General features: G+C 39.0%; 1 protein-coding gene across 11 annotated transcripts in view; it reads left to right on the top strand.

Moving 5' to 3' along the window:
• ENOX1 (ecto-NOX disulfide-thiol exchanger 1) overlaps nucleotides 1–26423 on the top strand; it is a 358808-nt gene that overhangs the window by 309922 nt on the left and 22463 nt on the right. For all 11 annotated transcript variants that reach the window (XM_080592774.1, XM_080592773.1, XM_080592781.1 and 8 more), the window contains 2 exons: nucleotides 6449–6633; nucleotides 23026–23133. In XM_080592774.1, coding sequence (XP_080448900.1) covers nucleotides 6449–6633; nucleotides 23026–23133 — 293 coding nt within the window. The remainder of the gene's footprint in view (nucleotides 1–6448; nucleotides 6634–23025; nucleotides 23134–26423) is intronic.

The raw sequence follows: 26423 nt of genomic DNA, 5'->3' as shown, positions 1-26423 counted from the left end.
GATTCTGGCCTCCACATTTATTCTGCCAAAATTCATACCTAAATCATGTGACCTTGTGTTTGAATTCCAGGAATAACTTTTCTTTGGCTCTTTCTTGAGCCCTTTCTCAAGTTAACATACATGTCATAAAATAATTTAGGTTGGAAAAGACCTTCAAGATCACCGAGTCCAACTACGAAGTTGTTTCCTAGGTACAAAGACGTGGCTTCAAATACTGCTTGAACAGACAGGACTCATTAGCATTTCAGTTTCTTAATGTTTGGGCTACACAAGACTAGTTGGTGCTTTCTGAAAGAGCCCGAAATCCTGAAGACAGCTAAAGAGGCACTAAAAGTTGTCGTGCTAAGATGGTTATTTAATTTTTTAAGGGTTGTTTTTTGTTGTTTGTTTGTTTTTTGTTCTTGTTTTTATTTGAGCATAACATCTGCTTCACATGTAATAATTTAATATTTAATAAAAAAAGGATGCAATTATGACTAACTTCATAACTTCATATGGCAGGGGAGACAGACACATCACATTAGTGAAATGGAACTGGTGCATAGATCATAGAATCTTAGAATCACAGAATGGCTTGGGTTGGAAGGGACCTTAAAGATCTGCTAGTTCCAACCCCACTGACATGGGCAGGGATGTCCCTCACTAGACCAGGTTGCACAGGGCTTCATCCAGCCTGGTGCTGAACAACTCCAGGGATGGGACATCCACAGCTTCTCTGGGCAGCCTGTGCCAGTGCCTCACCACTCTCTGAGTGAAGAATTGTCTCCTAACATTTAATCTAAATCTCCCCACTTTTAATTTATTCCCCCTTGTCCTATCAATGTCTGCCTATTGAAAAGGTCTCTCTCCATCTTTTTAATAAGCTCCCTTTAAGTCCTGAAAGGCCACAATGAGGTCTTCCCAAAGCCTTCTCTTCTCCAGCTCTCTCAGCAGATGTCTAGATTCAGTGGTGTCTTCCATTGAGAGAGTATGATGATCTACATTGACGTTCATTCTATTTAAAGGTTTCCCCTAGTATATTACTGGAAAGAATAAGAATTTTTAATACATTTTAGATATCTGTAGAGTAAAGTTGGTATAAGAATTGACTATTATCTTCAAATCTTGAAATACTGTTTTATCCCAGAATCATGGAATATCAGCTAAGACCTCCAAAGCTCTACATCTGCTAAGACCATCTTTCTTACTAATGACAACTGTCATTATTGTATAGTTTATCCTGTTTTCCACAGCATAAAGACATACCTTATGCCCTCCCAGACCCTCCACAAACATTTTTCCTTGCTGACATTCCCCTGGCTGTACTGCTTCACAGTTCACTTATTTGAAAAACAAGCAAGCTAGATGGAGGCCAAGGATAACTTTTATGTTTATATTTGTAGTTGTGAACTTTATGTCCTTACTTCTCTTCTCTTGCATTTTTTTCAATCCCTCAAATTGGAAACACTTTCAAGTAGTAGCTGTTTATTGCAAGCTGTTTTGGGGGGGGGGGGGGGGCGGTGAGGAGGGACACATTGTAAATGCTTTGCAGTGGAATTGATGCAGACAAAAAATTACAATAATAACAGCCATCATTTTTGACAGTTTTTTATGCTTTTCTTGTTGATGTTATCAAAAAAGAGCATTATATCATTTTAAACCTTATTTTCAAGACAGAAAATTAGAATAATGACATTGGTAGAACTCAGATGTAAGGAAGGCTTGGAAATATGTTCATTTATTTTTATCCATGTCACTATATCAATACATTGGCTAAAGTTCCAAAACCCTGAGAAATTCTACTAAAGAGGTTAGACTGAAAGTCTGAAGATAAACAAATAAGCAAAGAAGTTGTCAGTTTTATGATCCATTTTTTTAGAAGTACAGAAAAATCTATAGGAAAAAAACAATCTGTAGAAAATCTTCTACTAGCAGGATGTGAGGAAAGTCTATGCTCTTGAATTTACAAGAGGGTTTTCTATTATTGCCATTGTTTGCTCATTTGTTTTTCAGATATTTTTTCCAGTTTGAGGCAGATTCTTAAGATAAGCTGCTGCCTATGCATTTCAACCAGGAGTGTCACCCATACATGAATTAGTACTCTGTCATTTATATTAAATGTGATGTTATTAATGTTATTAATGCCCGGGTGTGCTTTAATAAAACTGGTAGAATTTTTTAATTCCAAAAAAATATATAAATATAAATGCAGGGTATTTCCTGGCCACTGTGACATGATGTGTTATAAAATATTACAATTACACTTTATCACCTGTGTAGACTTACCACATATTGGCTCCAGTGGGTAACTATTATGCATTAAGTTAAATGCAATCACAGAGTACCACTATAAGTAAATGCTCATAAAGAAAGCACTCACCTAACAGTATCTGAAATATATGCCCTAGAAAAGTAATTTTTAATTTTTTTTCTGAGACATCAAGAGAACACCCCTAGACTCAGCGGATCCTTCAGTCGATTTCTGATCAGCCAGTCACTTCTTGATTTAAGCAGACTGCCTTTTTGCTTTGGGTCTAATCCAGTTCCACTACATGGAGCCAGTGTTGGCCACTGAGGCTGTTGCTGAACTCTGCATAGCACCCCTGCCTCTACACAAGCAGATCACACTAACCTCTTGCATGTCTTCAAAATATCAATGAGAAGGCTTCCCCTGCCTACATATGTCTGATCTTTCTCTAGCTGCTTCTCTGAGACTAGCAGGTGTCATTTGGCATCCCTCAGTGAAAATGTTATAAAGCACATATTGGGCTGGTTGCCAGCTGTGTTTGTTCAGGTACAAATATTCTTTTCTGCTTGCAGCACAGCAGCTATTTGGGATTCTTGTCAGAGTTTTATTTTGATCTAGCTTCCTTGTATATAGTTCTTTTGTAAAGGTTTTCAGCTTTCATTGTCTTTTTATCCTAAGAAGATTTTTAGCGTGTCTCAGAGAGGGATTCTGTAGATGTGTATCTAAACTACCAAACTTAAAATGCAATCAGAAGTTGTAAAGAGATAAGCTGAGTAAACTTTTTCAGCAAAAAATACACTCATCAGTTTTATCAATGAAGTCATAGAAAAAAAAATCTGAACAAATTTGAAAAATATTTACTTTTTAAAATGCAGATTACCCTCTCTGCAAAAACTCTCCATCAATTTTAATTATTAAATGAAGTGCTTTTCTATATGCACAAAATTTAAACAAACTGTTTTATTAGGGATCAAAAGCAGCATTGCTCTGAAACCAGAATGATTTTAATTCACTAAAACATAAATAACTTAAAATTACAGACATGTTAGGTCAACACAATGAATCTTTTTGATTTTGTTTCACATTTACCCAGTAAATGAAATGGAGCCCCTGGGGCCTACCAGATGCCTTTCTTTGACTTAGTCTCCATTTAATGACTTCTTTACTAACCTTTTTGTCCACACGTTAGGAACAGAGTATTTGTAGTTTAAAATTAAATAACAAAAGAACTATGTATATGAACACCATATCGTTTGTGGACTCATCTTTAATTAATTCATCTGAAAGCTTGTGACAGTTTAGTATTCTATTATATTGCTATATGTGTTGCATCCTCCCTATTTAAGGACATATTCCTACCTTGGACTCTGTCTTTAATTGCTTACTGTGAATGGCTAGGAAGATCACCAGTGTGTATAATGATGTTGATAAGATCTTGCACACCTCTGGGAATCCTGCCTAATATCACAAACTTATCTTTGCTGTACTCTTATTCCCACACTTCAGGTTGTTTGCGATATTTTCCTTTTGCCTTAACATAGGTTGTAACCTCTTCCAAACACAACCTTTGTCTTCCAGTATCTGGAATCTAGATTGGTGGGGCACCCATCCTTGGATGGGACTTCATGGTAGTACTGCAATGTAATTATTATCATATAGATATGATATGCTAAAAATAATTTAAAATAATAAAATAATGACATTCATAGATGCAACTGATTTTTTTTTAAGCAGTAAAAAAGCTGTATTTTATTTCTAAAGGAAAAATGGGTTGTTGCCTTAGAATGTGATTTGCTGCATTTGGATTTTTTTTTATTATTTTTTTAATCCCTAACAGGTTCATCACCTATAGGTTGATTATTTACACAATATGTGTAAATAATTTCCATTTCCCCTAATTTGCTACCTCTGTAGCAGATTTCTTGTGCTGTCCCTAGTTCCACTCAATAGCCTGATTTTTCGTAGGAAGAAAGAAGGAGGAGTTTTCCAATTGGGCCATGAAGTGGCCAAGAAAGTGCACAGTGGCTTTTCAGGTAGGGTGGCCTGAACCTTGGCTGAATCTGGGTCCTAAACTTCATTTCCACAGTGATGGTAATTAACAAATACGTACACCTCACTCCCTCTACTTATGCAACAACTTTTAGAAATTTTTCAAGAGCTGGATTAAATGATGGACAGCAGATGAATTACTGTTCCCAAACCACTGTAAAAAATTGACTACACCTATGACACCTTGTGCTCAGAGAGCACAAGGATAGGCAATTTCTGGCTGGAATTGAGTATTGTGTAAAAAATATAATTTTTTTTTTGACTGGGAATAGTCTAATCGGTAAGAGGAAGAGAATACAAACAAATGTGCCATTTTATCTAATTATTTACCTCTACGTAGTGCAAAGAGGACCCAAATTTTCATGTTTAAAAATTAGGTTCAAATCCATTTCAGAAATTGAAGAGCAAAATTTTGATTTGAGTTTTTGTTAGACTAAGGTTTTTATTTGCTCAGCCTCTTTTTTATTTTTATTTTTTTTAGCATAATTTGTTGGCTCTTACAAAATTAAAAAAAAAATCATCCTCTTATTTATTTGCCCATTGGACTCATCATTGTAATTTCTTGAGGGTAAATTTTGTCATGGGAAGATGATTACATGCTTTTCAGAACAATTTAATTGGATGTAACAATACTGTAACTCTTAATAAATCTTCCAGAGGAATTCTGTAGAATATCCAAATTAAGCACAATAACTAATCCACATCTATATTTTAATACCAGCTAACTGTACTTTATTTTGGAGAATGCTTTTGTATTATTTTAAAATTAATAAAAAATATCTCAGATAAAAATAGATTTGTCCTACCAAAGACGAAACATTTTTATTGGTAATGAAATACTGTGACATCTAAAGCTGTTATAATTTCACAAAAATGTTGAATCGTGTTATCATAGGGAACAGGGGACTCTTTATCTGTGAAAGGTCTAGTCAAGAGAGGCCTAACATTAAATGAAGTTAATACACAATTTCTGATAATTTGGAGTTTAAGCATACTGCTGTTGTAGGTGGACAAGAAAGAATTCTGTAATATCAAGCCTGAAATCATTTAATCAGGAATGTAAATCAGTTATGTGCTTCAGTTACCAAATGTTGATAGAATTGGCTATGGTAGATTGTTGTTTTTTAATTACAGCTGCTCTGTAATGTTGTTGTGTTATCAGGTTCCAAGAAAGAAAATAGTATAGTATGGCACTTTGCTATGCCAAATGACCACTGATACTGCCAAGTATAAATACTACCAGGGTGGGTTCTTCTATAGGATGATAACCACGCTCCTAAAGCAGTGAATGCCACACTTCCCTATATATATTTATGTTCAGATAATTTATTTAAATAATGTTCCTACTACATGCTTTATAGCCCTCTGCCTTTTGCTACACAAATTTTAGCTTATATTGCAGACTGTGCAAGTCATTTGGCAAATGTAATTTCCATCCCTGCATACTAATCGATTTCTTCACAAACACCTGCTATCAGTTATGATAATAAAAATGCCATTCTAAATTGAAAAGGGGCCAAATGGAGCTTCCTAAGGAAATGACTTAAGTGTCTTTCAATGCCTGTAATGTAGTAATGTTCTTGTAGTGCCAACACTTTTTCTGATCATTTGCATTTTATATAATTTTACTCTATTACATCATTTTTCTGTCTAAATGGATCCTTAAAACCATTGCTATGAAGTAGTTCATGGGGAGATTGGAGAGGAATTTCTGTTTCTTCTCTCACGGGATTAAATCCAGACAACTTTACATAGTCTAAATTCCTTAGCAGAGATCTGATTGAATCTGCACTATACTAGTATAAATATTAAATGATTGTATCAGATTCTATAATATCACTGGGAAAATATTGCAAAGTTGGGGGGTGATTTGCTCTTGGATTGCATGCCAGTTTCCTCCTAAACTGTAAGTCTAAATTTAGCAGCCAGATTGCATGTAGGATTTGAATTATCCAGGGTCACTTTATGGCTCCTTCCATCCCATGAAATAACTTCCCAGTGACAGTCTTTGCCAGAACCTAATCATTTTCAGCTCTACTAGGTCTTGTCTCAGCTCTGAAATGTCTCACTGGCTTTCAGCTCTATTGTCGTCTCCCCTGACAATGTCTTCTGCATTATTTGTAAGGAAACAATCCATTTTACTGATTTCTTTGCATTTTCATTTTCTCTTAGCACTAGCTGCCCAAGCATATGCACTTAAGGAAGAGAATGATAGTCTTCGATGGCAACTGGACGCTTACAGGAATGAAGTGGAGCTTCTGAAACAAGAAAAAGGGCAGCTTTTTCGAACAGAAGAAAGCCTTACAAAAGACCAGCAGCTGCAGTTTCTACAGCAGACAATGCAAGGCATGCAGCAGGTATTGCTATGGAAGAAAAACACGTGTCTTCTTTTTTAGGAAAGTGGTGCCAAGGAGCTGTGCTGTATTCAAGGCTATTAGCTATGAATTATTAGTCCTATTTCTCTTCAAAGTCAAAATCATGCAGATTTCATTTGGGGGGGAAGGGAAGGAGAAACTGGGGACATTTGTAGGGACAGTCATTTTAGTAATCACTAAATGCATTGATCACTCAAGGAAAATCCTCATGCATGTTGTACTTATGAGCAAATTGTTTTTGTACATCCTCTATTTCTCTTCTCACTTAATCCAATTAGCCTTAATTCTGCATGGAAGTTCAAAAAAGTTTTTCCAGTGCTCTGTGGCACCTTCATTTACATTCATCTGCATCTTTAGATGCATCTTCACTTCTCAGCTTTCTTTTCCTCTCCTGCCTCTTGTTTGAGGATTTCAGACATCTCCAGCTTGTCCAGACAGCCCTTCTGCTAACTTACAAGTGGATAGTAACATTGGTGTTATCTCCCAATATCTTTTTTTACGTATACTGAACCATGTATGTAATGTTTCCACTCAGGCAACATTTAAGTGGTTCAGCGCAGCAACAAAGCTTTCTTCTGATGCCAGTCAGCCATAAACTGCAATGTGTCCTCGCAGGGGGGGCTCAGTTTATCATATGCATTATCCCTCATCTACCAGTGTGTTCTTGACATGGTGCAGGGGAAGACTTGGCAAGCACATCCAGACTTTTCCCACTGCTTCATCTCACATGTCCATTTACACATAAGCACTTCTCTTTCAACTTGAATGTGTGTTACTTCTTTGCTGCCCAGGCACCTACATTCAGCAAGGGCAAAAATAAATAAATAAATAAATAAAAGGCAAGGGCAGTGGCTCACCATGACGCCGCTCTGGTCATCCATCTATGATGAACACCTCTCCTGTGAAGGAATGCTGAGAGAATCAGAGTTGTTCAGTCTGGAGAAGAGAAAGCTCCAAGGAGACCTGACTCTGGCCTTTCAATACTTAAAGAGGCCTTGTAAGAAATGCGGAGAGAGACTTTTTATGAGGGTCTGTAGTGATAGGAAAAAGGAGAATGGCTGTAAACTAAAAGGGGGGAGATTTAGATTAGAAATAAGGAAGAAATTATTTACTCAGAGGGAGATGAGTCACTGGAACAGGTTATGCAGAGAAGCTGTGGATGTCCCATCCCTGGAGGTGTTCAAGGCCAAGTTGGATGGGGCTTTGGGCAACATGATCTACTGAGTTGTATCCCAGCCCATGGCAGCGGGGTTGGAACTAGGTGATCTTTAAGGTACCTTCCAACCCAAACCATCCTGTGACTATGATTTAGAACAGAGCTGCACAGCTATGTCACTGAAGAGGTTAATTTTGCCTTGTTCATGAGTGCCCTGATGCAACACGTCCTCCTCAATCATTCCTGGTTATTAGATTCCAGAAGAGGAGAAGTCGCACTCACTTCCAGATTGTACTAAACTGCTTTTTGTGACAAAACTCCTCAGCCAGAAGATATTAATTTACGTATGAGCTGCCTGCCTGGCTGGATTAGGAATTGCATTGCTATCACAGTACCTATCAAATCCAACCAGTCTACAAATCCCACTTAACACCAAATAACAGAGCACAACACAAGCCTAAGTATTACACATGTGTTTATATGAACATAAGCCCCATCTAAGCCATCATAGTTTTACGAAATCAGGGAGATTTAACATCTAGTGGAGTAATTCTGAAAAAGAAAAGAAAAGAAAAGAAAAGAAAAGAAAAGAAAAGAAAAGAAAAGAAAAGAAAAGAAAAGAAAAGAAAAGAAAAGAAAAGAAAAGAAAAGAAAAGAAAAGAAAAGAAAAGAAAAGAAAAGAAAAGAAAAGAAAAGAAAAGAAAAGAAAAGAAAAGAAAAGAAAAGAAAAGAAAAGAAAAGAAAAGAAAAGAAAAGAAAAGAAAAGAAAAGAAAAGAAAAGAAAAGAAAAGAAAAGAAAAGAAAAGAAAAGAAAAGAAGTCATTGATCATTTGAGCATGAATCACTAATCAGAAATACTCAAGGTTTCAGTGTACTTTAGATATGCTTGAGGTCTGTTCATGATGTTATCCTTATATAAATGAATACTTAAATATCACTGGCTTCATTAAATTTAACTGCATATATAAATATTGTGCTAAATTTCAGCCTGGTGCTAATTCTCCATTAAAATTAGTGAAAATTAGACGCAAAATACTACTAAATCAAAATACTAGAGCCCTAATGCTCATTTTGCATTATTATAATTTCCTACCTGGGGTCTGGATGAAGGATAATCAAGTCTGGAGAATATAAATAGATTACTATTGTATCTTCAAGTAAATGTTAATAATGCAAGCCAATAACACAGAGTGACTTATCTATTTGTTCAGCTGAGCAATGGCCACTGTAGTCCCTGTTTCTCTGAGAGTATTTATGTTTGTGACAATTTTGCTGTGAGGTTCTGAATTTTTCTATTTTGCCATCTGGGGGATCAAACCTACCAACTCCCAATGGGATATAATTAGAGATGGCCCAAGGAGCCAGAGAAGACACTACAGATAATCCAGTCTGACAATATGCTGAGGAGGGCAGCAACACAGAAGCACAAGAGGTGGAGTTCAGAATATTTGGTGGGGAATTATCAGTCAATTAAGCAGCTGGATGATGGCTTTGGATTTCAATGATTAGCTGTAGTCATGATATCTCAAGACCTTTGTGCTTTTCATGCAGTTCATCCATGAATATTTAGAACTAAACCTTTGATTTAGGTAGACTTTGTTTTATCTCAGCTTAGTTTTGTAAATGTTGAGAGATGACAACCTTCGCTGAAATCCATCAGTACAGCAGGTGCTCAGCATCTATGGAAATCAGTCTCTCTATGAAATATTAAACATATACCCAGGACTTGAGTGGTAATAATTTAACAAGAAGACCTGTATTCTCTTTTATCCTTTTGTATATATTAAAATTAATTTCAGACAAGGTAAACTGAATGCCATTGAATTCCCAGGGCCTACATATATGTCAGCATTAAAAAAAATGTATTTCACCTCTCTCTTTCCTCTCCATTCTCCCCCACTCTTTCATAAAACTCTTTTTTCTTCTAACTTCTAGAACTAGAGAACAATTGATTTGAGCTGCAGTCTGAAAAGCAGATTTATCTGAGAAAAAGTGGATGCATTTTCAGAATCAAGAATTTTTTTGTAAATATATTTGGTGCCAAACAATAACAAATAACACAACATCAATGTATTTTTAATGTACTTCTACCATCTGGACATTTTTCAGGATTATTTCCCACATTTGAAGGACTGATGAAATGAATGTTTATTTTCTCTTCCATCAATCCTACTGCTCCAAAGTAGCATCAGCAAAATCACATAGATGTTTGTTTATAAGGTGTACCTTATAGGCAGTAGTAGCAACCTGCCTATTTATTGTCTGAAAAAGAAAATCCTTTGGACTAATGACGTTGAACTTATGGGGTTTTGAGTCAACTTCCTCCATAAAACTGTGTCACAGTTTAATTTCATACCCACTGTGAGATCTCAAACAAATGGAAGTAATGTCTTGTATCCATGGTAACAAATGAGATACACTTTACCTGATTTTGAGATGGAAATTGAATTAACTTGTCACTGCCGCATAGGTGGTATTGCCTTCAATTTATTTCTATATGAGAACACACATACCAGGCAGATCACTTTTCAAATGGCTCCGTTTTTCAGCAGTGTTTGGTATTCTGTAATAAAGTCTGTGATCATAAGGAGGCATGTTTTAGTTATAACTATTTTTACAATACTTCACAGCACAGCTATAAGATTTTTTTTAATCTTTTCTCTTTTTCTGGAATGTTTTACCAGATACATGACTATAGGTAATGCAGAAAATAGCACCTAGTAGTGTTGCTTAATACTTGCCATTATGAAGACTTGGATTTCACTGTGTTAATAACTCGTCCAAATTTTAACCATTTGGGTTTACATATTCCATGTGGAGCAACAAGTAGAGTCTTGAAAAATTCTCATCAAAATCTGTCAGCCCTTCCAAGAACAAAGTGAAAAAAAAAAACGTTTTTCTTGTTTGTTGTCCACCGAATAAAATTCTTGAGGAAATGCACTTTTCACTTACATGCTTTGAAAAACTGGTTCAGAATTTGACAGTGAGTCACTATGGATTCAGTGATGTGGTTCCCACATTCTTTATAAAATCTGCCTGAAACTGATAACATTGCAAGCCTTTGAAATATCTCAATGTGCCACATAGGAGATGTCAGTCGTTAGCACATATCCAAATCAATTTTACATCTTTACGGGGCAGCCAGGCTTGTTTATGAACCATCTCCACAGCACAGCCACCAATGCAATGTTTTAAGCCTCAAGTTAGTCCTGAATCTACAGAGCACGGTTCAGGTCCTGGAAATAATCTAGCTCCTTTAGCATGGGTCTCTACTTGAACTAGTTAGCTCCACCATTCTGTCAGGCTTAATCGGCCAAAGTGTGTTGCCATGCTTGCATAGCAGTACTAAACTGGTTGATTTTCCTATAGGCTGGTAATTCGGTGTGGTGCTTAACTGTGTCATATAAATATGCCTTGCTGATGTTCTTTCCTCTCATAACTCCCTAAGCATGATCCAATATAGGCTGAATGTAAGCTCCTGCAAGCAATGGTGTTATCCAGAAATCCCCGTCTGAACCATGCTTCCACCTATCTTTTCTCCAGGAAATGTACCCAAGTGCCTACAGTCCTTCTGTTGCACATGCTGAGTTTATCTGGGACATTTAAGAGGCACCTCATTGCCCAGGTTCCCCAAGGGGCCTGATTAGCTGGGCTTAGGTTCATATTCCTAACATACCGTGACAGCATACGCTCCTCTTCGTTGGTGGTGAAGCATTAAAGCCTAGCCACGGGGTTATTGCATGAGCAGGGGATGTGTGGAGGTGCCTCACTTAAAATCAGTGCTCAGGGTGAAAAGCAAGAACAATAAGAAAAGTCGTGGGTGGTAGGCATAGGGCTGACATACAGGCTGATATGCTGCTGCCAGTGTCATCGACTCTGGTAGCTCTGGATGTCTCCGCAGGAATCAGAACACATTTTGACCCTGTTAATGACCCACATGGGTGTCACTCTGATTCAGCACAATTAAACCTCTTTTGTCTTTTTTTTTTTTTCCCCCAAACAGTATCAATTTCCCTCCAACAGCAGTGCAGATTGCAAACCTGAGTGCTCAGAAGGCAGGAACTGCCAGAACTACTGCCTGTGTGTTTTGCTCTGTATACCTCAGGGATCCTTCTCTGTTCAGTGCTGCAGACAGGGAGTGCACAGTTAATCATCACCTATTCAATACGTCCCTGGTCTTGTTGTTCAATATGCAACACGAGGTCTTTCTTCGAAGGCCACATTACTCATGACATTTCCCATTGAGAACTAGCTTTTGCAGTTTACTAATCAGTTAGCATGTAAAATAAATAGTACATGCATCTGAAAATTATACGTCTGATCTCAAAGGGCTCTGATAAATGCCAGATGACTAGAAGTCATTTCAGGCTTTCTGTGTTCATCCATGGGAAGACAGTTTGCTCTGTGATATGCCTCACGGTTGTGGTCAGGAGAAGAGCTGCTGAAGCACATTGCAGCACCTTCCTTTTATTCACTGCTCACTCATCCTGGAGGACGGCCAGGGTACACCTTTGGTGAAAAGGAAGTTGGGGTACACACGGCCTCCACTGTATGGACAGTCAGTGTGAACTGGATTGTGTCCCTTTTATCTCAGTGAGTTGGCATAAGGGTCATGTCTCTGTCAGCTTTTTAAGCAAGACAATATATATCAAACATATAGTAACAAATTCAAGTAGAAAAGCCAAAATTAGCTAGTGTTGGTTTCACTGTGATGCTGTGAAATGAATTTGATTTCTACCATTACCAGCCACTGGAGCAAAGCTAGTCCATTTCCACATCTCCTCTATTTTTTTTCTACAAAAGGTGGCGTTACTTAGGTCCTTCCTAGCCTATCCTATATGAATATGAGATTTTTCTCATTCAAGTAATGGAAGAATTTACTCTTCCCATGGTCCACTCTCATTCACTAGGAGCAGAAAAGCACATTTCTGTCCAAGAGGGTTCAATAGTAAGTAGGATGAGGAGAGACCTCCTTCATCATGAGACCTTCTTTCCACATCACTTTTCCACCACCTTTCCATCGCTTATCCAACTTCAGTAAGCCTCAGGTGACATTTAGGTCTGCATCTCTCAGATTCTTCACAGATGTTTGGTTGTTAACTGCCACAGTCATTCCTTTCTCTCACCTGAAAACTTTGTGAAATGTCAGAAGTCACAGACGTATTTTTTGTTGGCTGAAAATTGCTGAATACAGTGCCATGTGAGTGCTGTGATCATTGTAACGACCATTTACCCTTAAATATAGGCAGGTTCTGTATTAGTTTAGAGCTGAAAATAGCATCATTGTTGAATAGATGGAGCATGTTATGGCTATATTTATTAATATACCCTAAATGCAAAGGAGCTTTGCAGTCTTTTTTTATCTAACTACCTCTTGCACACCGAACATCTATTCAGCACACAACCCAGACAATGTACTTATGCACAACTATAAACTGATTCTTCTCCAAATGCAGTATTAAAGAGAAGAATAAATAATAGAGATAAAAACATTACCCCTTGTATTTGCTTTTTACCTGCTGAATAAATAGACCAGAATAATTAAGTTGGAAATGTTTTTATTACTCTTCCAGTATGAATTCTAATTAGATCTTTCTGTTTTCCTAGAAAAGCAGCACTGGGGTAATAATGGCAATATTGATCATTAGAACATTACTTATAATTTAATGTGATACAAGATAAAAGCAAGAAGCTGGACCCAATGTCCAAATGTTCGCTTCCAGGTCCAACTCTTCTTCTTTTACCCTATGGTTGATATGTAGAAGCTGGTAAGAAATATGTCTGCTTCCAGGACATAGACAAATGTTCCCATAAGTATTCTTTTTGTTCTCTTCTGCTTTTTAAGGCTCTGTACAGTACTGTGCACACCCAAACTTCCAGAAAATACTTACTCTTTCTGATTATATTAAAAAAAAAAAGCAGCTGGAAATTAAATGATATTTTTTTACCAGATTTCAGACAAGCCACATAGGTTCTCCTCTGTGTTTAACAACCTTTCCTTACGGAAAGTAGTGTTTAATTTCCCATTTCTGCCACCACCACTTCAACAGTGCTAGGGGAAGTATAAACAAGGGCCTATAGATACTCTAAACGCCATCTTCTTGATAGCTGTTGTAGTGGTGAAATGGTGGAAGGTAGCATCTTTTTGCCTGATACCATGGTAAAACTAAAGTGAGATTGGTAGGAAAAATAAACACTTCAGAGAGAAATAATCTGGTGCATACATTCAATTTAAAATATGAAATAAATCAACTACTATCTTCATTAGCACACTAGTGTAGGCTAATGAAAAACAAGTCATATCAGTTGTACGGTCTAGCAATCTTATGTGGATTCTTTAAACTATTCCAAACAGTAGTATCGGCTTGCTGATTGCATAGGTTCCAAAAGTATTTGATGCTTTCATACAAGGAGCCCTGCTTCCTCAGCAAGGAACTAAGTTTCAGTGGGAGTAACAGAAGGCAAATTGACTCATGTAAATTGTTTTCCTAGTTAAAATGTGTCAGGTCTTTTTATCCTCCTTTAATATGAAGAAAATATTTCTTCTTGAATAGGAAAAATCAAAATTAAAAAAAATAATAATTTGATTTGCTAAGAAAGAGTGTGTTGTAACATGCCCATTGCAGTCCCACAAAAGAATAGATGTGGTCATAAAGTTCAAGTGCTGTTGCCTAGTGAGGAGGTACCTGGAATGGCCAGGTACAGGTGAAAGGCTGGAGAAGAGGAGGTTGCTGTGAATGAATGACCATGTCTTCTCTTGACTGTCCATCATGCCAGGTGCCAGGTGGTTGCCTTGTAGGTTATGAGGGCAGAGGGAACCTGACACTCATCTGGGATCAGCCCTCTTAATTTGATCCTAATCAGAGCAAACTGTAAGCCCATCTGCTCACTCACCCATTGCCAGTAAAAGGCAAGGGCTAATATAACATGCCAGTGACCTCATTTAGCAAAGGTAGGAGGGAGCTTTCCTGATGAGGTGTAACTGCTTTGTCCAAACTTCTCCCCTCTATAAGGCACCATCAAAATCAAAGACGTTCGGTAATCTGCTGTGAAAATCAGATCCCAGAGAGAATCCCTTATGCTAGCAGTAAAAATCTATTTGCAAATTGTGAGGATTTCAATTCTAGGAGGAGGGGCTGATCCTGTAAGATCCCTAAGGACTTCAGTCTTTTCTTCATTTAGTGTAACAATATATAACTGACCTAAGACTGTTTTTCCTTCTTGATTAGAGCAAGAATAACGCTTAAAAATTACTTGACAAAGAAAAGCTGCAGACTTAAGACATTCATTGCACCATCCAAATTCTCCTTTTCATCCAATCCCAAATACTGCCTCTCGTAGTTAGTGAGTCTGAATTACTATGCCTCACGGAAACAAAAGAAACGGAGGTCTATTTATCTGATATCTATTAGGTATTCTTTAGCATCATAGAATTAATTAAGTCAAAAGGGATCTCTGGAGATCATGTACAGCATCCCCCAGCTCAAAGCAGGGTCAGCTCTGGAGCTGTCTGTTTGCTCAGGGCCCCAGCTAGCTGTATTTGCATTTCCTCCAAGGATGGAGAGTCCACAGCTTCTTTGAGCTCTTGCTCCCATAACTGGCCATACTAACTGTGGAATGTTTTCTTTATATGTAGTACAAATGTTCCTCCTTGTGTCTCTTAGCCCTCAACCCTTACCTGAGAAGAGCCCAACCCCTTCTTCTCCATAACCTCCCTTTAGGTAGTTTCAGTGTGTCCATCTGTCTGTTTTCCTGCTTGACTTATTTCTGTGGCTCAGTCCTGCCTGCTCCCGTTCTGCGTGCCGTGGAGCTGTTGGACCTCTGTAGTCAATCTCATAGCAAGGGGAAGGGAGCATGACAAACATTTTTCTAAGGAGGCAGCAGGACAATGTTCTTCAGTATTGCCTCGATACATGCTCACCCATCAAGTGCATGCCCAGCTCCCCAACCCCTTCGGAGGTGGCAAACCTGCAGAGCTAACATGTTCACCATGTTCTTTTTCTCTGCTCAGAACCAGAATTGCTTATTTTACAGGTAGCTTCCCAAAGCAAGCAGGAGCTGGGCTGTTGATGCACATGCAGCTTTTCACCAGCTCAGGCCCAGGGCAGGGGGGTGCAGGTCTGGGACTCCTTTATCATTGCAAACCCCATGAGCCATCCAAACAGTGTCATCCCTATTTCTGTGACACAGGTGGTCCCTGAGAGATGGAAGGGGTGAGAAGCACTGATCTATTACACTGCACTTCCCTTTGCTCCCTTAAAAAAATCCACAATCATGCTCTTTATTTTAATAATGCCTTGTCGTACATTAGGATGGCACGTATGTTGCCCTTACTGCTGCAACATGGCTAACTTCCTCGAGGGTCATTTCTAAAGCTTCTTTGACTTGTCTTTCACATTCTCCTGTTTCCTTGGTGATTTGTCTGGCCTCATCAGCGTCTTGTTACTAATGCATATTTGCTCAGCTGGGAAGTCACTTTCTCATTATTCAAGCCTGCCATGTGCTGGCCATTTGTGATATGAAATCTTGTCTGTCTTAGAAATAGACACAAACACCCTTCCAGCCTGTCCACAGAAGTACTGAGAGAACAATCTGTGTTTTTGTTTTGCAATTGATCATGTGTCTGAGATTTCATTTTGATTTATTATTTTTTTTCCTTCTACTTAAGGAGGACTCTACCAAGAAATATTTACCATCATTCCCCTCGTTATTTGTGATCAGCCTCTAAGACTTTTGAAACACTTTTTTTCCATGCTGATTTTTATCCTTTTCCATCTACCCAACTCTTTTTTTTTCTTCTTTTTCTTTTATGAGATAAAGTTCAAACTGACACTACAAAACTTGTTTTTAGGAAGAAAAAGAGAAAGAATAAAACTTCAGAAATGGCCAGTATAAATTGGTGCTTTAATTTTAGATGATCTCTGCAGTCCTTCCAATGCCTACGATTGCAAAAATTTTAGATCTCCAGTTCTAGTGTATTTTAGGGGAAATTGTTGCCCTTTTACACAGGTGAGAACTGCTTCCCCAGTTTTCTGTATAGTGTGAAGCCTTAGTTTTTTCAGGACTGAAAAAGGTAACCTTGAGTGGGAATCAGCATACCTATTTGAGGCACATGGGCTTTGCCTTCATTTTAGACACCTAGTGAACCAGATCTTCCCATTTTTCCTGTATAAGGGAGTAAATATACTCCCCATAGGTAGTAAGTGGAGAGTAATATGCTACCCCCTAATATCATATAGATAGGAGAATTCAGTTTACCTAAGTTCACTGGGTGTCTAAGATGTCTGTTCAACTAAGTTGACTCGGTTAGGCTGTGTAACACCATCCCACTTTAACTGATATCCTCATTTTAAAACAGTTTGCCACAGATCTTTTCTGGACACTCTGCAGCTACTCCAGAAGCTGGAGGAAGAGTCCACCTGTGGCCAGACTGACTTGGTTTGCTGAAACTGCCTGTTACCTGTGATCAAAGTCAGTGCTCCTACCTCAGAGACATAATTTTCATCCTTTTGTCTGATCTTCTTCACTTCCATTTCTTCCCTCTGATATTTCTTTTCAAGCAGCTGTGGAAAATAAAAATAAAAATTAATAATAAAAATAAATAAATAAATAAATAAATAATAAAGGGCAGGAACAGGACCATTCAGCAGTGTAACTGTTAAACTTGTGGCAAATGTTGGTTTTTGTTTTTCATTGTTCTGTCAGTCTTACATTATCCTAAGTACTGCCTCAGGTCTTGTGGTCTCTTCTGAGTTGCCTCCCTTTTTTTAGTGTACTAAGTTGATGGTTTCACGCTGGCAACCATGCTTTCCTTTTGAGATCCTTCTCTGTTTTGCTAGACTGTGTGTTTGCCTTCCCTTCTGGATATGTCCATAATTTATATTTAAATGTACAGATGTAACACTGCCTTTTGGGGACAAAAGAAGAAATGTGGGCAGGGGGGTGAGGAGGAAAAAGAAGGAATGTTTCGTGATACACAACAGCCAACTATTACTTTCCCTTTAGGACTTCTCATATCTTTCAAGGCACTGTTTGTTGTTCAGTCGTTAGCATTCTTGGCCATGCTGGCACCGCATTGTACACAGTCTGAGTAATTCATCTGGCTTCAATAATGCCATCTATATTTAATGTTTCAGAAGCTGTGAGGATTGGTTTAAGATGGTAATTTTCTGTCTGCACTTTCAAGATGTATGCAACATGGGCGGCACTGAACTGTTGCTGACAGAGATTCAGCATTGGAAGTTGGAATGTGTGGAAAAAAATAAATAAAATAAAACACACACATGTCCCTCCCATATAAAGAAATTAGCTACCCACTTATGAATGGGGAGGAATTTTGTCCTCATGAATGAAGCAAGCTTAACATTGGAGAGGGATCTTTTCCGTTTATAAACAGAGCAGCTCCAGAACTGCCAATGGAAACAGGAAAGCTGTCTTGCATTTTTTGTGTAAAATGCATTTCTTGGCATCTAGAGAGACAACTAGTAATTTAATTCTTTTTTTCTTTCCTGTCTCCTCTCTGGAAATGCCAATGAAGGGATATTAGTGATATTTACCCATCTGATGTTGACCTACTCCAGGGCTTCATCTCTTACGGACAACCCAGCAGCCATGGTGACAAATAGCTTTGTTTGCATGGACAGCAGCTGAGCTTCCAGAGCCGTGCTGGTGGCACTCTGGGCTATGTGTGTGCCTCTCTCCAGGAACCTCAGAGTTCCATACTCCTTTAATTTATCACTCGGTCCTGGACAATTTTCCCTGCTGATTTCGGAAGCAGACTTCTTCCCTTCTCCTTACCTTTACCTTCTTACCACAGCATGATGTTGGACATTCCCCAACCTTCCTCAAAGATCTTCTCCTCACATTAACACTCCCTAAATCAAGCTTTCTTTGTGTCAGGTTTGTTGTGGGTTGTGTACTCTTGCCTCTGGTAGCCTCTCCCTTGTCTTTGGCAGAAGGCTGCAGCCAGCCTCTCCCCTCCCCAGCAAGAGCAGAGGGCATGCATTAAAGCAAGGATATGTCTGTCTCTCTGTAGTGCTGTCTCTCCACCATGAGATGCTTTTCTGCCTCCTGACACTATGATTTTGGCTCAGGGAAGAGATCCTTGCATAAGTGTCAGGGGACTCCCAGACACCCGAAGAGTTATATGTTGAGGACTGCTGCTTTGGAGGGCAATAGACAAATGAACCAGGAATTTCCTGGCTGCATAGCCAAGAAGTCACTCCTTTGCCTGAGAAAACTGGGGACTTACTGACTGACTGCCATGGCTGTGCCACAAAACTAGGGGCATAAGGGCTTAAAGGAAATGTCCAGAGAGGTGAGACAAGATGGAAGGAAGGGACGTTTTGATAGCTGTGCTGGCAGAATCTCTGAGACAAGCCAGCAGGACACAACAGGTGGGAAGCGGGGTAGCAAATGTTGTGTGGGTGGGTGGGCACGGGGGGGGGAAGCTCTGGCAGAAAGGCTCGACGAGATGGTGAAGTAGGTGGAACAGGATCAGACAGCACAAACAGTAAAACCAAGGAGAACAATTTTTTATTTTAATTGATTGTAGTATTCATTTGCATGCAGTCTGAAGGGCAGAAGAAATATCTATAGGATCAATTTTTAATAAGCACATTTATGTGAAAAACAAAATAATTCTGAATTATTAAATACCATCATCTTGGCATCATTCATTAAAATCGTTATGGAGTGGCTGTCTGTTTATAAGTAGGCATGACAGCAGTTACTGTTATGAAACTTGCCTCATTCCTGCCAGTGTAAAATCTTTTTTCCATTTGCTTCTAATTTTGCCAAACGTCACGTGTTTGTGCTGAAATTTTTCAAGCTGATTGTCTGTCTCAGTCTGATACTTTTTTTCAGTCAAAGCTATTTTGTCATTTCCCAAATTAAGACTAGAAGGGAAAAATATGTTGTTTGGCAGGTATAAGTCCTTGTTACTGGTTCTTGTTGATGGCATCAACCACACAGGAAAAAGAAAGCTCTGAACCTGACCCATGCAAAATGAGCAGATTCTGCAGCTTTTAGAGATAAATGTCAGGGAGAGAAAAAGAAAGAAGGTTAAAGCCCCAGGGAATGACTGCAAGTTTTAAACAATTCTGGCATCTCTGGGGGCTGGATGGGAAGGTCCCAGTTCTGTGAATGAAAAACCTTATGTGTGACTGGGAACGTGGTACACTAGTTACAGATGCTCTGTTTTCCATCCCCGTGAAAATGGGGACCATTGACTGTCTTGAAAATATGAGCCTAGGGACAAACAGCCTGCAGTAGTTTACAGTCTAACTATTAAGATTCCCAGAAAGTTTTATCTCATGACAAATGCTTTGCAGATCATGCTGCAACCAGTATGAGCTGCAAATCCATGCAAACTGAGAAAATTGGATGTTTTCCTGGGATTCCTGTTCCTGGCTGGTCTGGAGCCAAATACAATGATGCAGAGCAGGGAGCATCTCTCCTTGTGCTCTCACATGGCGTCTGCCACACCACTTCCTCTCATGCTCAGCCAGCTATGAAAAAATTGCCTTGAACACAAAACATAAAGTCAAGATCAAAGGAAGAGGGATATAAATAGACTAAAGCACAGTTGGAGATATCAGTGGGAGATGTGAAGATAAAGCTGTGGTGGTTTGTGAGTTGGTCCATGATGTGTAAGACTTGGCTATGGAAGAACCATGAGGGGTTAGGATGGTTAAGGTGATTTTAATTCTTCTGGTGAAAGTATAACAAGTTCAACCTATAAGTGAAAGGGCTTTCCAGTGGCAGAGATTAACTTAAGACTCACTTGGGGTCTTCCAAATAGGAATTTCCATTGTTCAGAAGGATGGGCTCCAGGGTTTCTCCCAGAATCTGGAGTAAAATCTCTGAAACAGGATGAAGGTTTGGTCTGGAAAGTAGTGATGTTGTCCTTGGACTTAGATGTCTATCCACATCCTTCAGAGGCTGTGGAGCAGACAGGATCTTTTGTGTCGTTTTCTCTGGACTCCATAGTACTTGTAGCGCTGCACTAGACAATGATGGCAATAAAACCTCATAATTCAGGATTTCAGCTTGTTGCCTAGAGAGGCAAAGAAGTTCCCTTCTCAGGTACATAATTGGCTAAATGCATTCCTGGCTTTATGTGAGGATCATTTAATTCATTTTGGCTCCTCACTTTGAATTGTCAGAGACTGGTTGAGATGTAACTACTCAGAGAAGACACTGAGGTGGAGACCAAAGACTCCTTTTTCTTAAAACACCCTTGCCCTGTCCAGGTGTGTAAGGACAAGCAGGTTGCAGTTGTGAAGGAGAGGAATTTCACCAGCCCCATTCAGGTGACACTTCTCTTTGCCAAAACTCTGCTGTCTCTGCTAGTGATCCTTGAAAGAGCTTCTGGTATCCTTCTGGTGTCTTGTATGATTTGTTTCTCTCCTGAGGATTGGAGTCCCTTCTTTCTAAAGTACAGGCATCAGCTAAAACTATCCTGGGTGAAGATCAATGGTCTGTTATAAACATGAGGTTACATGAGGTGACTAAATTGTCCCTTTGGGGCTAGAAGGTTATGAAATGTCTGGAAATCTGTAACTGTGCTAAGAAGCTGCATGGGTAACAATGTGTGACACATGACAGTACACATAAATTCATTTTATCTTCTGAGAATGTAGAGAGTGGTACCCAACAGGCAAGATGAAGACAAGTCTGAGGTGGCAATCCAGTCCACATCAGGAACTGCCAGAAGTAGAGAATTCCATGCAGAAGTTGGTGGGGCCACACTGGAACAGAACTTGCTATTCATGTAAAATCATGAGATTTGAAATGCTTTTGTGCTGTGGTGGAGTGGATACACATACCTGAAGGCCCTCAGTGTCTTGTAGGCCCTCAGGAAGCAGTCCAGGTGGCAAGATACATCAAAGAGCACACCTAGCTGGATAGCAGAGAGTGCAAGATATAATCAGACCTATACACACACGGATTTTTACATCCGTGGCAGACAGAATTCATCAAACTGGTGTTCACTTACACAAGAAATGCACTGCCAATAACTCTGTCAGGCCCCGAAATGTCAAGTGTTTCCTAGCAGCTCTGAAAACAATAGTGGTACAGAGTCCCTTCGTGCTTGGGACTTCCAGTATTGTGGAACAAGGCCAGGGGCTATTTCTACTTTTGTGGTGTGAAACATATCAAGATGCTGAACACCTACAACGTCTGTTTGAGTCAGAGCTACCCATCCTAAGCACAAGCATAAACTAAGCCTTAGATGCTTAGACACATAGTTAGATCAGTAATACAAGTTACTAAAGCAATTGCTTGCTCAAGTTGTCCTTGCAAAGGAGTGTATGCAGAGCAATAAGTTGTGCAAGAAAACCAGAGTTTCCTTTCTTGATCACCAAGGGAAAGCACTGTAAACTCCTTTTTAATCTCCTAGTTGTCTTCTCTTGCTCTTCAGCAATGTATATTACCCATAAAAATAAAAATATATCATTATTACAGATTAATTAAATCTATTGACCTGCTCTTAACAGTTACAATAAATCTGTGCAGAACATGAAGCTAGCCAAGAGCAGGGAATGTAGGCTTTTCAAGATGTCCCTACATCCCAGAATTGTCTTCATAAAATATGGTTTTGGACATAGTTTTTTGTTTTGACAGTTCAGATCAGCTGTCTTCCTGAATGATATATTGATTTTAGGGCATCAGTCTTCCTTGTCTAATAAAATATCACAGCATGGTTAAGAAAAAAAAAAAAAAAAAAAAGCTTTTGTCTTCTTGGCAGCTCAATGTGAAAGCTTTCCAGAATATTGCTTTGCATAGAATGAAAATGGCTTTGGTCCAATGACTAATTATATTAAAAGGCTGTGCTTTTAAATTATTTATGTACCATAGTGTTTACCCTAGTATTATTAAAACCACCGCATACACTTCTACAAATAAGATTTTGGTTCAGATGAATGTGACAGTCCCTCCGTGGGTGATATAGCGTACCAGGAGTTTCTACTTTAATGTAACAAATAGCTTAACACACATTAACAGATGCATTACTCGTGGAGCACTGCTGCAGAAGGAGATGCAGATGAAAATAATCTACCTCTGGTCCATTTAGACACAGCAGATTATGCAACAATAATCAATGTAGGAGCAGGCTGCAAAGCATTATTTGAAATGAAGATTTATCAAACTGAGTGTTTAAAACTGATTTTGATTCAGACGGTGCTAACCAGAACCTTCTTTTGTTTGTATAGCAATTGCTGAGCATACAGGAAGAATTAAATAACAAAAAATCCGAGCTGGAGCAAGCCAAGGAAGAACAAACACACACACAAGCGATGCTTAAAGTCCTTCAGGAACAGGTGAGTGCTTCTCATGGGAGAAAAGTGCTGTCTTAGGTATGCTAAGGGGATGGAGGATGTATGGCTTTGCCTACAAAATGCATAGGATTCTGACCACTGACTGTATTGTGAGCAAGACATAACATTATGTAGTCCATGTGTCTGCTCTGATTAGCATTTGTGCATGCAGCTGGGGCTAACAGTTTAAGAAAACAGTGAAAGTAGACCCTTATTTTACACTATGCAGTAGTGAATTTCACATCTGAAGTAACATTTCCACTCATTCTACATAGATATTAGGGAAATGTGTTGTCTCTCTGAATAATTTAAAAAAAAATAAAATGGGGAGAAGTTAAATATGCCTGAAAAGCAAGCATATTGGAAGCAACAACAACAACAACAAAAACCTCTTTCTTTTAAGACTAGTATTGAAGAAAAAGAGCTTGCCATCTCCTGTGTTATATGTGAAGATACGAGTATACAAAAAAGATTATCATGATGGCATTAAAAATAGTAGTTCACCAATGCACTTATTTAAGCAGTGAAAAGCAAACAACTGTATATCTGATTCTTTAATGTTAGCCTTCTTTGATACTAAGGTGTTCTATGACACTGAGAAGTGTATTTGATAGTACTGTTTTATAAGCAAGGTAAGATGGATAGTTACGCAGCAAAAAAAGGAAATCTGGAGCTAGATCTGTAAATCTGGAAATGAAGAAGTGCACACTGTGTGCAAGCACAGTGTGCGCAAATACATGCGTTGTGTATAAACCACATGGCTTGGACACACTGAAATTTCAAATCCCCACCTGTGCTGCATAGGCACAGTCTCTGTTGTGAGACGTATTTTTGTCCTTTATATATAAACTTTGAGCTAAAATATTTAGCGAGTTGGTTAGTATCTGTAGCTTAAAGACTGCAGGTTCTGAACTGCTTTGATGGCAGAGATTCAAAATGATGATAGTTCTTATGTTCAAGAGTTTTCAGCATGTATGTCTGAATATGTCTGCAAACAGATTTAAACATTTAATATGCATAATGGGAAAAGTAAATGCTATGTGTTCTTAGCACTTATGGCTACAAAGAAAACCTTCTAAATGAGAACTGATGCAGGACTGCATTAAACAAAATGCCATGAGGAAGAGTGGATTAGGTAACAGCATATTTATAAACACAGAAACTACCAGATCTCTTGAGTTAACTGCATCTCATTTACATTTTCATGTCATTCAAAGTATAGCATCATAGAATAGTCAAAAAAAAAGAATGAAATTGCATGGTTTATATTTTATATAGATTTATATTTATGGTTTATATTTTATATAAATTTATATATAAATTATTTTATATCTTAGTAGCAATTAAATTCTGCAAAAACATATAGGAATATCTCACAATATGAGGCCTCAATAGAGACCACAGGGGTGACTTCCAAATCTCTGCAGACTCCTACTAATTGCAAATCAAATGTGCACTCATGCTAGGCAGACAGATGAAACAGTAGCTGGAAGAAGGGCACAATGGATCTGCATTTGTCTTGAGCATTAACTGAAACATGCCTAGAGCTAAGGCTGTAAGTAGCCAGAATTCCTAAAGAGAGCTGCACAACCAGTGTGCTTCTCCAACAATCCTGAACCATTTCCAAAATTTTCCAGAACAGCAAAGCCCCTAGCAGTAGTGACCCCCACTTGCCAAGGCTCACAGCTTTCCTTTACAAGGACCACAGCTCATCTGTGTGTTTTTCCAACCATGGGTATTGAAAATCATGGCAGAGTCAAGTAAATATGAACATTTCTTTAAAAAATAAACAGTGCTGGGCTCCCATCTTTATTGGAATTTTTTTTTTTTTGGTGATATATTTGCTAAAATCTGCCTTTTCATCCTGTATGTCCTGCTGGGAGAGATCCTGTTTGCTTGTTCACCATGTTACAGGATGGTAGCAAAAAGGCTTCTGGATCAGATCTTGTCCACAGCCACCAGCTCCAGTTGTCAGAGGACTTTGAGCCCACTGATTTATGCCTGACCTGACCCCACCATGGCATGAGATGTATGAGAGCCTTCCAGCTCCTTAACTCTTCTCCCTTCCTTTCAGGTAGTCCCTTGGTTGTTACTGGCACTAGTTCAGTGTGTAGCCTCAGTATGCTTCCTGCTGGTAACATCAGTCTCACTACCAACCTGCAAAGGAGCCTGCCTCGGGGGTAAGGCAAGTCCTGTTTTTCCAATATTGTATGTTTTTCCAAGGTTTCTATTCCAACATTTCATGATTTAGGCTGTGAGAGAAGAGTATAAATTAAATTTCAATTAAACAAGCAAACAAACAATATTGGAAAAAGGGGACTTTAACCCTTTAACCTGTGGGAATCCAGCAACATATTTTCTACCCATAAGTTTTCTCCTATTATCTCCACTGGTTTACCTCCACCTCCTGCTGCAGTGGTTTTAGTGTACATGTGGATGCTAGCAGCTTCTTGCCTGAGCTCTGACATCCTCTTCAGGGCACTGCAGGACATAAAAGAGAGAAAAAGGCTCAAGCATCCTTCCTGCACTAGTTGCGTTAACACTACCTCCACCAGTGCAGCAGTGCTGGGAAGGTGATGGTGGGAATCAGTGGTGGGGAGAAAGTCTGGCAGACCAACGTAGGCTGGAAGCTGAGCCCATTCTCCCATCAAACATGCATGAGGTGGATGGGAGAGCTGCATGTCACCAGCAAAAGGCACGTGGAGCATTGCCCAAGAAGCCAGCAGCTACCAAGGGGTGATGGCACTTTATCCACCTGAAAAAGGAAAGTAGAAAGGTAAGTAATGAACAGCACTCCCAAAGCGCTCAGGACATGGACGTAGCATGCAGAACAGTTTTATATACCTGAGCACACTCCTAACCTCATATTCGGATGAGTAATTCAGCTGAACTCAACGGGACAGCCCACATGAGGTGAATATTTAAAATGAAAAATTGGCAGAATCAGGAAATGGCTCACAGCACAGTGCAGAAATACCTAACTTTTCTTGGCTGGAAGTAGCCTTCTTGTCTCGTTCTTACCAGCATCCTCACAGCGAGATTTTTTTCACAGGATGGTTGCATTTCAGTGGAAGGAAAACATGCAGCATTCAGTGGAAATGCATCACACTGTTTTTAGTATGAGTTGCAGGCTTTTCAAGGGCATTGAAAGATGAGTGTCAGTGAATTGAACCAGGATACCTGATGAGTTTGCAGTCCCCAGCTGTCCTTCGTACTGCTTTCTCAGGGACTGTTGCCCCCTTCCCTCTTTCAGGACCTCTTTAGTGGCTCACACAGACCTGCATCATGAGGTA

The sequence above is a fragment of the Anser brachyrhynchus genome, assembly GCF_964034855.1.
Source record: "Anser brachyrhynchus genome assembly, chromosome: 1".
In the NCBI taxonomy this organism is placed as follows: domain Eukaryota; kingdom Metazoa; phylum Chordata; class Aves; order Anseriformes; family Anatidae; genus Anser; species Anser brachyrhynchus.
Note: the sequence above shows the minus strand (reverse complement) of the source record. Positions and strands in the feature narration are given on the sequence as shown.